Source organism: Thalassophryne amazonica, chromosome 2 (assembly GCF_902500255.1).
Source record: "Thalassophryne amazonica chromosome 2, fThaAma1.1, whole genome shotgun sequence".
Lineage (NCBI taxonomy): Eukaryota > Metazoa > Chordata > Actinopteri > Batrachoidiformes > Batrachoididae > Thalassophryne > Thalassophryne amazonica.
Genome location: NC_047104.1, coordinates 39458993 through 39471501, shown reverse-complemented (window position 1 = coordinate 39471501; position 12509 = coordinate 39458993). Strand labels below are relative to the sequence as shown.

Sequence of the window (12509 nt, the reverse complement as noted above, 5' to 3'; positions counted from 1 at the left end):
TCAGGGAGACAGACACCCTCTCTACTTTTAAGATTAGGCTTAAAACTTTCCTTTTTGCTAAAGCTTATAGTTAGGGCTGGATCAGGTGACCCTGAACCATCCCTTAGTTATGCTGCTATAGACGTAGACTGCTGGGGGGTTCCCATGATGCACTGTTTCTTTCTCTTTTTGCTCTGTATGCACCACTCTGCATTTAATCATTAGTGATCGATCTCTGCTCCCCTCCACAGCATGTCTTTTCCTGGTTCTCTCCCTCAGCCCAACCAGTCCCAGCAGAAGACTGCCCCTCCCTGAGCCTGGTTCTGCTGGAGGTTTCTTCCTGTTAAAAGGGAGTTTTTCCTTCCCACTGTAGCCAAGTGCTTGCTCACAGGGGGTCGTTTTGACCGTTGGGGTTTTACATAATTATTGTATGGCCTTGCCTTACAATATAAAGCGCCTTGGGGCAACTGTTTGTTGTGATTTGGCGCTATATAAAAAAATTGATTGATTGATTGATTGATATTTTAATTAGTGCTGTCAGGTTATTAAAAAACAATGTAATTGATTACAGGGTTTGTGATTAGTTAATCTAAATGAATCATTTAATTGCAGGTATATTTTTAAAAAATCTGTGTGTTTGGGGCATTTAATAATCTGGTAAACGGTGTGGGTTATTTCTGTTACGCATCAAGCAGGTATTAAGCTGTAAATTGATCTTAAATTCGGAGAAGTGTCTAACTGTAATATGGATGGGTTAAATGCAGACAAATTACATTGTATTTATGTGTACAATGACAATAAAAGGCTGTATTATAAAGAATGCCTATAAAAACAGAATTGTGGGAGTTTGGAAGCTGATTCTTTCTGCACAATATGACGCCTTTAAAAATTATCTTATGAGATTTCATATTTAAATTTGTCCATTGAACATTAAAATCTGGATGAAAAACAAATCAAACGTTTTTAATGCATTTTAACCTGTTCGAGTTCAGTGACATTAATTAACGTTCATTAAAACCAAATTAACATTTTGTGCATGAACGTCAGTAAACGCACAAACTCCCATGTTTGATTTTTAACAATAGTTATCAAAATAAGTTACTTTGGTATGAAAAGTATTGACATCTAACACATTTATTGCTCTCAGAAACTTGTCTTCCTTTACAGACCAAGTCACTCACGTCAAATCAAAATGGAGCAAAGTGTGACTGAAGGTGTGATAAGTGCTGTAATTAATTAATCTAAATGAACACTTTATTTTGACAACCACAATTTTAATACTTAATAGTGACAGCCTGCAGTTATTACTTATTTATGAGCTAACGATTAGCTTACTGTCATGCTTTGTCTCTTCGTCTGTAGCAGCTCGTATCTTCTCGTCTTCATATTGTTGTAAGAATTCCCAAAGTCTTCTGTAGTTTTCAAGTGTATTTTGTCTCGTTGCCAGCAACTTTCTCTTAAAAACTCACAGAGCAGCAAACACACAGAGTCCGCCATTGTTTATGTTTGTGTCACGTATAAAACAACGTCATTTGGGCGCTCTTCGCCACCGACTCCCAATGACGTCACCCCGCGGTCAGTGACATGCGCAGTGGCTCTGGACTACAAATGTCCGCTGTCGCAACAATGGCTGCTGCCGTATTCCGATCTACCAGAAGTGAGCAAAATTACACAGCTAACGCAGTGAATGATAAAACTGAAGTGTGTAAAGCGACCTGCTAAAATTGAGGCAGTGAATGAAAACATTCAACATTAAATCGAGTACAGCAAATGATACAATTGAAGTGGGTAAAGTAGAGGTACTAAAATCGAGGCAGCGAATTAAATTGGCCAGTGTTCTATTTTTAAGACATAATATTTATAAGATTAATATTTACCATAATGTGATTTTAATGGCATCCAAATGTAACGATTCTAATTTTTAAAGGGGCAATATTAATCAGATGTTGTTTTTTACGTCACTCATTTTCGTGTTTAGTACTTCACACCTTCCATTTTTATCAAGTCCAGTTTTACCCTTTTGATTTTTTTAACCACATTCAATATTTACTGCTTTCACTTTTAACCACATTAATTGTTTTACTGCTTTCATTTTCACCACATTCAAAGTTTTACTGCTTTCATTTTTACCACAATCTATGTTTTACTGCATTCATATTTACCACATTCAATATTTCAATTACTTTTCATCACTTTGACCCTTCATACCCAACTTCATTGGAACTGGGGCTGCACATTGAGGGTACAAGCAGCCAAAATGGGTTTACTTAGGAGGGTGGCTGGTGTCTCCCTTAGAGATAGGGTGAGAAGCTCAGTCATCCATGGGGAGCTTGGAGTAGAGCTGCTGCTCCTTCGCATTGAAAGGAGCCAGCTGAGGTGGTTCAGGCATCTGATAAGGATGCCTCCTGGGCGCCTCCCTAGGGAGGTGTTCCAGGCACGTCCATCTGGGAGGAGATCCCGGGGAAGACCCAGGACTAGGTGGAGAGATTATATATCCACACTGGCCTGGGAATGCCTCGGGATTCCCCAGTCAGAAGTGGCCAATGTGGCACGGGAAAGGTAAGTCTGGGGTCCCTGCTGGAGTTGTTGCTCTTGTGACCGGATCCCAGATAAGCGGTTGAAGATGAGTGATGAGTGATGGCCTGTAATCCACTGGATTGCAAGCATGTCCAGCTGTTAAAATGCCTGGATGAGACCACCAACTCAGCAGGTAATGAAGCATAGTTCAGTGGTCCTCAGGTTCATTTCCTTCTAGCTCCCCCCACCCCCACCCCACACACACGCTTATATAAGACAGGCTGGTTTGTTTCATTAATTATCAATGGGCACACCTGATTTGCCCGTTAAAAACAAGCTAAACATGGTTTCTTTGTCGTTATAAAGCCTGATATGTGACAGCACAAACACAGCTGCTGATGTGATGTCATATTTGTACAAAAGCTGCTGCACTTTTTAAAATCAGGTGGGAAAAGTGTAGAGTGGTGCACTGTTTGAAAATTGTTTGATTTCTGTGCAGTGTTTTCCAGAAGAGCATACGTCAGATAAAGAGGATGGAGAACATCAGTCGCTCTCCGTGCATCTCTCTGACCACCTCCACCCTGCAGGGCATCAGCACCGTGCACGCCTACAACATCAGAGCTGACCTCATTGTACTGTGAGACTTTATCATTGCGTTACTTTAAATCCAGTAATTAGCTGAGAATTCAGTTTCACAGCAGATGTTTTTATTGTGTTGTCTGTCTTGTAGATATTCAACATGCTGTAAGTTTGCAATATGTTTGCGGTGTAGGTTCAAGAATCTGAATGATGTCAACTCCAATCAGTATTTTTTGTTTCACTCTGGGACACATTTGCTCTCCGTCACAATGGATTTCATGGCTTCCACTTTATCCTTCTTGGTGGCGCTGTTTGTTGTCCTGAGCAGCAACCACGTAATCGATCCAGCTGTGAAGGGCCTGGCCCTGTCCTACACCATCCAGGTAAAAATAAAAAGGCACATTTGGTTTGTATTGGGGCCCAATCTATATCAGCTGCCTGTTAATATCGGTCAATATGAGCCTTTTGTGAACACATTGGTATCGGTGGATTTTTTTTGTGAAACTTTTATTTTACAGAATAAATTATGTCAAAAACACTGTTGGCTGTTGGAAATGGTGTCATTATGTAGTTTGTCCAGGAGACGGTGCTCTGATGCCTTTTTTTACAATGCTGTCGAGTATGGCTGGGGCCCCCATCATGCCTTGGTCACATTAGCTAAAAGAGACAGGTGTTTTACAGTGACGAGAGAGCTGGAATCTGTATGCTGAAATCTGGGCGGGGCCAAAACAGACAAGAAGTCTATTTTATGCAAATTCTGAGCGATAGGACACAATGACTGCCAATCCAAGTGATTTATAATAAAGTTTATGTTTAAACTGCAAAACATGACCATTGCTAGGAATCATTGCCATTTTTATGTATGTATCAGCCGATATATTGGTATCGTAAATGTTTTTACTCCCTAATATCCGTATTGTTATCATTCCCTGAGAAATCCATATCATTCACGCACTAGTTGTATTGTGTGTATGACTCTATACTTAACATAAATAACTGTGATGTGTGCGTGTATGTGTGTTGTCAAAGTTGACAGGAATGCTGCAGTACGTGGTGAGGTTGGCCACAGAGGTAGAGGCGAGATTCAACCTCAGTGGAGCGGATGCAAGAATACATCACGGTCAGACACCCTGTTTGTCACCCTGGTTGCCTGGACAGCAATATAACTTGGTACAAAACAATGGTTTTGAGGCAATTTGTACCAAAATTGATGGAAAGATTGAGGTTCAGCCGTAAGCAAAGTAGCTTGATTTTGAGGGGTGGGCTGAAGGACAGCACAGGAGCTCTGATTATGGTAGCACAACAACAGGCCCTAAGCACCAGCTCCATACAGGCAGGGGTCCATTTTAATTTTTCAATTTCATGTCATTTATATAGCGCCAAATCACAACAAAGTTGCCTCAAGGTGCTTCACACAAGTAAGGTCAAACCTTACCAACTCCTAGAACAAGCACACAGGAGACAGTGGTAAGGAAAAACTCCCTCTGATGATTTGAGGAGAAAACCTCAAGTCCAGTATCGCAGACAGGACCTGAGGTGCAGGCTGATGCCCCTGAGAGGGTCCAGCACATAGTGGCAGGGTGGAAGATGCAAGATGAGACAGCACACACTGAAAGGCACAACCAAGGAGCTGGGATAATGTATAGGAACAGCTTCAATTTCAATTTCAATTTCAATTTATTTTCCATTATATAGCGCCAAATCACAACAGAGTTGCCTCAAGGTGCTTCACACAGGTAAGGTCTAACCTTACCAATGCCCAGAGCAACAATGGTAAGGAAAAACTACCTCTGAGGAAGAAACCTCAAGCAGACCAGACTCAAAGGGGTGACCCTCTGCTTGGGAGATGCTACAAACAGAAATTACAGAAACAATTCACAGAACAATTCACGGACGAATATACAAGAATAGCTGTTGGTGCACAGGACAGGAGGGTTGCCAACACAAATACAATTCCCATCTCTGGATGGAGCTGCACCTTAAACAGAGAAAAAAGAGAATCAGGCATCAGAAAGACAAAAAATACTGTATAATTTGCCAGCATTAATCAACAAGAAAAACACAAGAAATACTAAGGTGATCGCCGGCAGCTAGCCCTAAGCTTCACTAAAAGACCCAGAATTTAGGTAAAGTTGAGGCTGCGGCCCGCTCCAATTACTAATAACATGAATTAAAAGAGTAAAAAGCGTAAAACAAAATTGTACCAGTATGCTAGCCATATGAAAGGGAAAAGAAGTGCGTCTTAAGTCTGGACTTGAAAGTCTCCACAGAATCTGATTGTTTTATTGGCGCAGGGAGACTATTCCACAGAACAGGGGCATGATAAGAGAAAGCTCTGTGACCTGCAGACTTCTTATTCACCCTAGGGATACAAAGTAGTCTTGCACCCTGAGAACGTAAAGCCTGGTCTGGTACATAAGGTTTAATTAGGTCAGCTAGGAAGGGAGGTGCCAGTCCATGAATAATTTTATAGGTTAGTAGCAGAACCTTAAAATCTGATCTCACTGGGACAGGAAGCGAGTGAAGAGACGCCAAAATGGGTGTGATGTAGTCAAACTTTCTGCTTCATATCAAAAGTCTGGCTGCAGCATTTTGAACCAGTTGGAGAGCCCTAATGCAAGACTGCGGTAAACCAGAAAATAGAACATTGCAGTAGTCCAATCTAGAAGAGATGAATGCATGGATCAGGGTCTCAGCATCTGCCAGAGACAGGATGGGACGAATCTTCATTATATTTCGCAGGTGGAAGAAAGCAGTCCTCGTAATATTTCTAATATGGAGGCCAAAGGACAACGAAGGATCAAAAATTACCCTAAGGTTCCTCACTTTGTCAGTGTGATGTATGACACACGAGCCTAGGCTCAGTGTTAACTGGTCAAATTGATGCCGATGTCTCACTGGACCAAGAACCATCATTTCAGTCTTATCACAGTTTAAAAGTAGGAAGTTTCTAGACATCCAACTTCTTAGTGCTGCAAGGCAATCTTCTAAGGATTTTATGTGAAAGGTAATCCCAAAATGCCGCAATATGTGCCCAAGGGGTGCTATATAAAGGGAGAAAAGCAGGGGGCCTAAGACAGACCCCCGTGGAACCCCAAATTTCATGTCACTAAGGTTAGAGGTAGTGTTACTGTACAAACACAGTGAGAACAACTGGTCAAGTATGACGTCAGCCATGCAAGGGCACTCCCAGTAATCCAAAATGATTTTCCAGCCTATCAAGTAGAATATGATGATCCACTGTATCAAAATGCAGCACTGAGATCTAACAGCAACAGAACCGTAGTGGTGTCTGAATCCATTGTAAGCAGAAGATCATTCACCACTTTAGTGAGAGCCGTCTCTGTGGAATGATATTTTCTAAAAGCAGACTGTAGTGGCTCAAAGAGCTTATTCTCAGTAAGATAGTTTATGAGCTGCCGTGACACCACTTTTTCCAGAATTTTAGAGCAAAATGATAGATTTGATATCGGCTGATAGTTTTTCAACACACTAGGGTCAAGATTAGGTTTCTTAAGGAATGGTTTAATCACTGCAGATTTGAAACATTTAGGAACAGATCCAGAAGTTAAAGAAAGATTAATAATTCCAGCACAATCGGCCCAAGAGTGGGCCACAGGTCCTTAAACATTTTTGTTGGTATAGGATCAGATAAACAGGTTGTGCTTTTTGTTGACGTTACAAGTTTCGTCAGCATGCCTAGAGAGATACTATCAAATTCTGTAAATCTAGGTAATACCTCAGTAGTTGCGCCCACCTCAATAGCAGGGTGTAGTGGCTGGGTTAAGGCATGCTGGGATATGTTCAACCTAATGTCATCTAGTTTCTTCTCAGAGTCAACCAGGACATCTTGTGCTGTAAAAGGAGAGCGAGCTACAGGTGGTTGTCCATGAATCAGTGTTGCCACCGTGTCGAACAAGAACTTTGAGTTATGCTTGTTTTTGTTGATCAAATCAGAGTAGTAGGTCTGCTTTGTAGCCAATAATGCATGCTTATAGTCTAAGATAGCATCACGCCACGCAAGGTGGAATACTTCTAATTTTGAACGACGCCATTTCCATTCTAGACCTCTTGCTTTATGCTTGAGGTCACGCAGGTAATCATTGAACCAAGGTGACTGTGATTTGGGGGAGCACGGTTTCAACATAGGTGGTACAATCATGTCGAGTGTAGTTTTGACCACTGAGTTTTAACTGTCCACAAGTCTGTCTACTGACTGGGTATTTGTCAAAAATGAGGCTAAGACATCAGGCAGTCTAGCTTCTACTTCAGTCTTAGTTGAGGACTTGATGCATCGCTGCAGTGATAAATAAGGTTGTTGTTCCACTAAACACGGCAGCGAAACTGTAAACTTAATAAGTGAGTGATCAGAGACCACTGATGTAAGAGGCATGATTTCAATATTCGTGACAGCAATACCACGTGCAAGAACCAGATCCAGGGTATTTCCACTAATGTACGTTGAATCCCGAATGCATTGCCGAAATCCTAATGCATCCACAATTTCCATAAATGATTTGCAGAGGGGATCAGAAGGCTTATTTATATGAACGTTAAAGTCACCAATGTTATCTGCAGTAGTTGACAACTTAGAGATGAACGCACCAAATTCATCTAAGAATTCAGAATATGGGCCAGGAGACCTATATTCAGTGACCAAGTAATATGGCTGATTTTTATTCTTCTGACCTTGGCAATGCGTAATATCCTGAGCAGAGCGGAGAATCAGATGCTCAAACAAGTTATATTTGTGACCCCCAACAGCTAATAAGCTAAACCTAGATTTATAAATAAGAGCAACACCCCCGCCTTGCTTCGCATCACGAGGGACGTGACTAACTATATATACTGGTGGGCAGGCTTCATTTAAGGGGAGGACAGCTGTAGGATTAAGCCAGGTTTCACATAACCCAATCATATCTAAGTGATGATCAATAATTAAATCATTAATCAACAATGATTTTGAGGACAGTGATCTTATGTTAATGAGACCCAGTCTAAGGACCTCATTGGGGTTGACAGTTGAACTGTTTGGGTTTAGGGGTGGTTCCAGAGTAGTATATATTAGATGCCTAGAAGTAGGTTTAGGTTTGAGACATTCCACGCGCGTTGTAGGTAGCAGACACGAAATCTTTGCTATTGCTGGAACAACCACTGGGCCATCCACAATTTCAACATCATCCAATATAGTAATGGGTATTAGGTTTGCAAAGCATATCCCTCTATGATTTTTATGGACACATCTATGGAAGCAGGCCACAGTCTCAACTTGTTGAATTTCCCTCCCTGGCAGATAAACGGCACTATCACCATAGTGGATTTTCTGCACTAATTTCCCCGCTAAGCTAATGGATTCCACACCCACATTTGTCATAAGCCTTGCAGGGTCTCTAATCACCTGCTCCGTGACCTGCTGTAGATTCCTAATGTTACCCTCCCTGTAGAGCTCTATCTGCTTTACAGCTGTACCAAATTACGGACTGGAGGTACCCAAGTCCAATTGGGAAACACCACCAAAGGTGGATGAAAACAGAAGAGGTGAGGTCCTGTGGGACTTCAAGTTCCAGACGGACGAACAGCTGATGTCCATCCAACCAGACATAGTGGTGATTGACAAGGAGCAGAAAATGGAAGTTGTGGTCGATGTGGCAAATCCAAGTGATAGCAACGTCAGAAAGAAGAGCTATTATTAATGCTCACCAAACAGAACAGTAAGAATTGAAGGAGGCAGAAAATTGCAGTAGGTTCTGAGTAGAGAAGCTTGAATCTTCGACTGGACTGGGTTGCTTGACGTGAGGATGTTTCGCTTCAAATCACAGAAAGCTTCCTCAGCTAAAATTCTTGCTCTGGTAGTCTGACTTCTGTCTTGACTCTTGTAGAGAAGAATAAACCAGAAGCCGACAAAAGCTGGAGTTTTTTTAACCTAACCAGACCCCACCTACCGAGAGGCTGACTGCTATAGGCTAGTGACTAAACAATAGCTCTAATTAGCACCTATTGTGCTCTAGTTAGCACTCTCCTAATGACAGGACGGAAGCCTCCCCTGATGGCTCCCTTGACGACTCTCTCCTGATGACGTGAATGACTCATTACCATGAACAAAAGACTGAAACTGCTTTGACCTGAGTACCACATTGTAAACAGGGGACAAAGCGTGTCTGAGACCTGCTCTGCGGTTAAGGCTGGGTTTCAACTGTTTTACAAAGAATGCTTCCTTGACACCTCTCTCAAACCATTTCTTCTCTCTGGCTAAGATTTTAACTTCCTTGTCCTCAAACGTGTGGTTAGTGTCTTTCAGGTGGAGATGAACTGCAGACTGAGGTCCACTGGCGACCTCTCTGCGGTGCTGGTATAGCCTCTTGTGTAAAAGTTGCTTTGTCTCACCTATGTAGTGTTCATTACAGTTTTCTTGACATCTGATATGATACACTATATTACTCTGTTTGTAACTAGGGATGCTGTCCTTAGGGTGAACTAATTTCTGTCTCAAGGTGTTGACTGGTTTAAAGTAAACTGGGATTTTGTGCTGTCTGAAGATCCTCTGTAGTTTTGCATACAATTTGGCCAAGCACCTCAAGTGGATTTTGGCTCCTCTAGTGGGTAACTCAGACCACCATGTGGAGAACACACAAGATTTTGTGAACAAAATCAAGGACCTGCAGCTGGAGGCAGATGAAACTATGGTGTCATTTGATGTGACTTCGTTGTTCACCTGCATCCCCACCGCTGAGGCCATCTCAGCTGTGAGGCAGAGACTGCTGGAAGATGTGTCTCTACCTGAAAGGACCAAACTCACACCAGACCACATCTGCCAACTCTTGGAGATCTGTCTTAACACCACGTATTTCCTGTTTAGGGGGAATTACTACAGGCAGATCCATGGTTGTGCGATGGGGTCTCCGGTATCCCCCATTGTGGCCAATCTGTACATGGAGCAAGTGGAGAAGACAGCCTTGACGTCGTTCACGGGCATCTCTCCCAGTCACTGGTTCAGATATGTCGATGACACATGGGTTAAAATCAAGCAACAGGAGGTCGAGGACTTTACAGAACACATCAATTCGGTGGACTCCAATATCAAGTTCACATGTGAGGATGCCAGAAACAACCATTTAGCCTTCTTGGACTGTGATGTTACGATTGGAGAGAACAGGCAGCTCCAGACAGAGGTTTACAGAAAACCCACTCACACTGACCAATATCTGCTCTTTGGCTCAAAGCACCCCCTTGAACACAAGCTCGGGGTGATCAGGACACAGAGCCCTACAGGTGCCCACAACTGCAGAGGGAAGGGCTAAAGAGCAACAACGGAAAGCCCTCACAGTATGTGGGTACCCACGTTGGTCCCTGGACAAAGTGCAGAAGTCCCAGAAAACAAAGAGACCAGATAGACAGGAGACGGAGACAAGAAGAAGAGGAGTGTCTCTCCCTTATTTAGCAGGAGTAGGGGAAAAACTATAGAGGATCTTCAGACAGCACAAAATCCCAGTTTACTTTAAACCAGTCAACACCTTGAGACAGAAATTAGTTCACCCTAAGGACAGGATCCCTAGTTACAAACAGAGCAATGTACTGTATCATATCAGATGTCAGGAAAACTGTAATGAACACTACGTAGGTGAGACGAAGCAACTTTTACACAAGAGGCTATACCAGCACCGCAGAGAGGTCGCCAGTGGACCTCAGTCTGCAGTTCATCTCATCTGCAGTTGCACTCGCAGGCTTTTCGGTGATGGGAGAAGTCCAGGCTCATTCGTCCACTTTTTCTCGACCATTTGTGAATTTGGGACTTTTTTTCCTTTGTTCAGCTAATGCCGTGTGCCGTGTGACCGGGCCATTACCGCCAGCAACTGTTTGGGTGTGGAGTAATATAGTTTTTTTTCCCAATTGCTAAAACACATTTCTTGAAACCAAATCCAAAAATTCTAACTACATTCACAAAACCCCAGACTCTCCTATCAAAATTAAACCATCACCTCAAAATGAGTTGTCCTGTGATCAAAAACAAACAATATGTTCAGATACAAACAGCAAACAAAAATATATTCACCAACGAGCACTCATTAGACACGACACAAAATAACTTAGGACACAGCATCCAGGGCACGTAGGTAACTCAAAATGTTGATTGTAAAAGTATTTAGCAAAAAATATCAAAGTCAATGTGATATCTATATTCAGCAATGACACAACAAAAAAATAATAAAACAAAATAAAAAGCACATCACTGCAAAAGAGATTCATTCTCCAACATCATGTCTTTGTGTGTGGTCAAGTGTGTTACAGTTTTTGTCCGTTGCTTTTTGTCCGTTTTGCAAAACTTTGCTCATAGTTTCAAAACTCTACACACAAGGAAATAAGACACAACACTGGGAAATAAACCATTCACATCTATGTCAAATTGAACCTCTGCTATCAAAACTGGACAATCCATTGCCAAAATGTCACTCTGATGACAAAATGATGCCCACCTGCATCATATGAATACACTTTCAAATCAGCAGCAACACACTAGTCTACTTTATATAAAACACTGCAGTCTTTCATTTTCACTGTTTTTAATCAGTTCCACATAAGGGAAGCTTTCACAATGACCAAAAAATGAAATGATCAATACTGTACATTGCGGTACTGTACTTTACAGTACTGCATAATAAAATAAAATAAAACAAACAATAAAAAACAACAAAACACAGAAAAAACACAATTGTGCCTTAGTACTGTAGGCTTATGGATCCTGGCGTCTGTTGGGGTCTAGCCACAGGATCTCATCAACATCACAAGCTATGTCTTCTCTGGCTAAGCATTGGGGGAAATATCCCCTTGTGTACCGAATCCATCCATGGATAGACCTCACCTCAGTGTCTCCACAGGCCTGCTCCATTGCCTGCAGAAGAGGCATGCGGGCATGTGGTTGCTGGTCATGTACCCGCCATCTCCAAGTGGAAAAAAAATTCCTCTATAGGAATTAAAAATGGGGAGTAAGGGGGCAAATACACAACTTCAAATTGATTGTGATCGGTGAACCAGTTCCGGACCAAAGTAGCCCAATGGAAACTCACATTATCCCAGACAACAACAAACCTGGGCTGCTCTGGTTTGTCCTGTCCTACTACATCATGAAGTGCATCTAAGAATGTTATAATGTGTTGCGTATTATATGGACCCAGTTTGGCATTATGATGTAGTAGGTCTTGAAAGCTGATTGCGGCACAGAAGGTGATATTTCCCCCACGCTGCCCTGGGACGTGCACAACTGCTCTTTGGCCAATTATGTTACATCCTCTGCGTCTATTTTTGGTCAGGTTGAATCCAGCCTCATCAATGAAAATTATTTCATGAGGCTGTGCAGCTCCATCCATGTCCAAGATTCTCTGTAAAACATATATTGTGGATGGCTTTACTCAAAGCACACAACTACAGTACAAGGCAGA

General features: G+C 42.1%; 1 protein-coding gene across 1 annotated transcript in view; it reads left to right on the top strand.

Moving 5' to 3' along the window:
• The window catches only part of abcc12 (ATP-binding cassette, sub-family C (CFTR/MRP), member 12), a 133078-nt gene that overhangs the window by 114801 nt on the left and 5768 nt on the right, over positions 1 to 12509 (top strand). Inside the window, 5 exon segments of the mRNA XM_034162832.1 lie at positions 2996 to 3133; positions 3269 to 3458; positions 4105 to 4164; positions 4166 to 4195; positions 8520 to 8744. Of these exon segments, the coding sequence (XP_034018723.1) occupies positions 2996 to 3133; positions 3269 to 3458; positions 4105 to 4164; positions 4166 to 4195; positions 8520 to 8744 (643 nt within the window).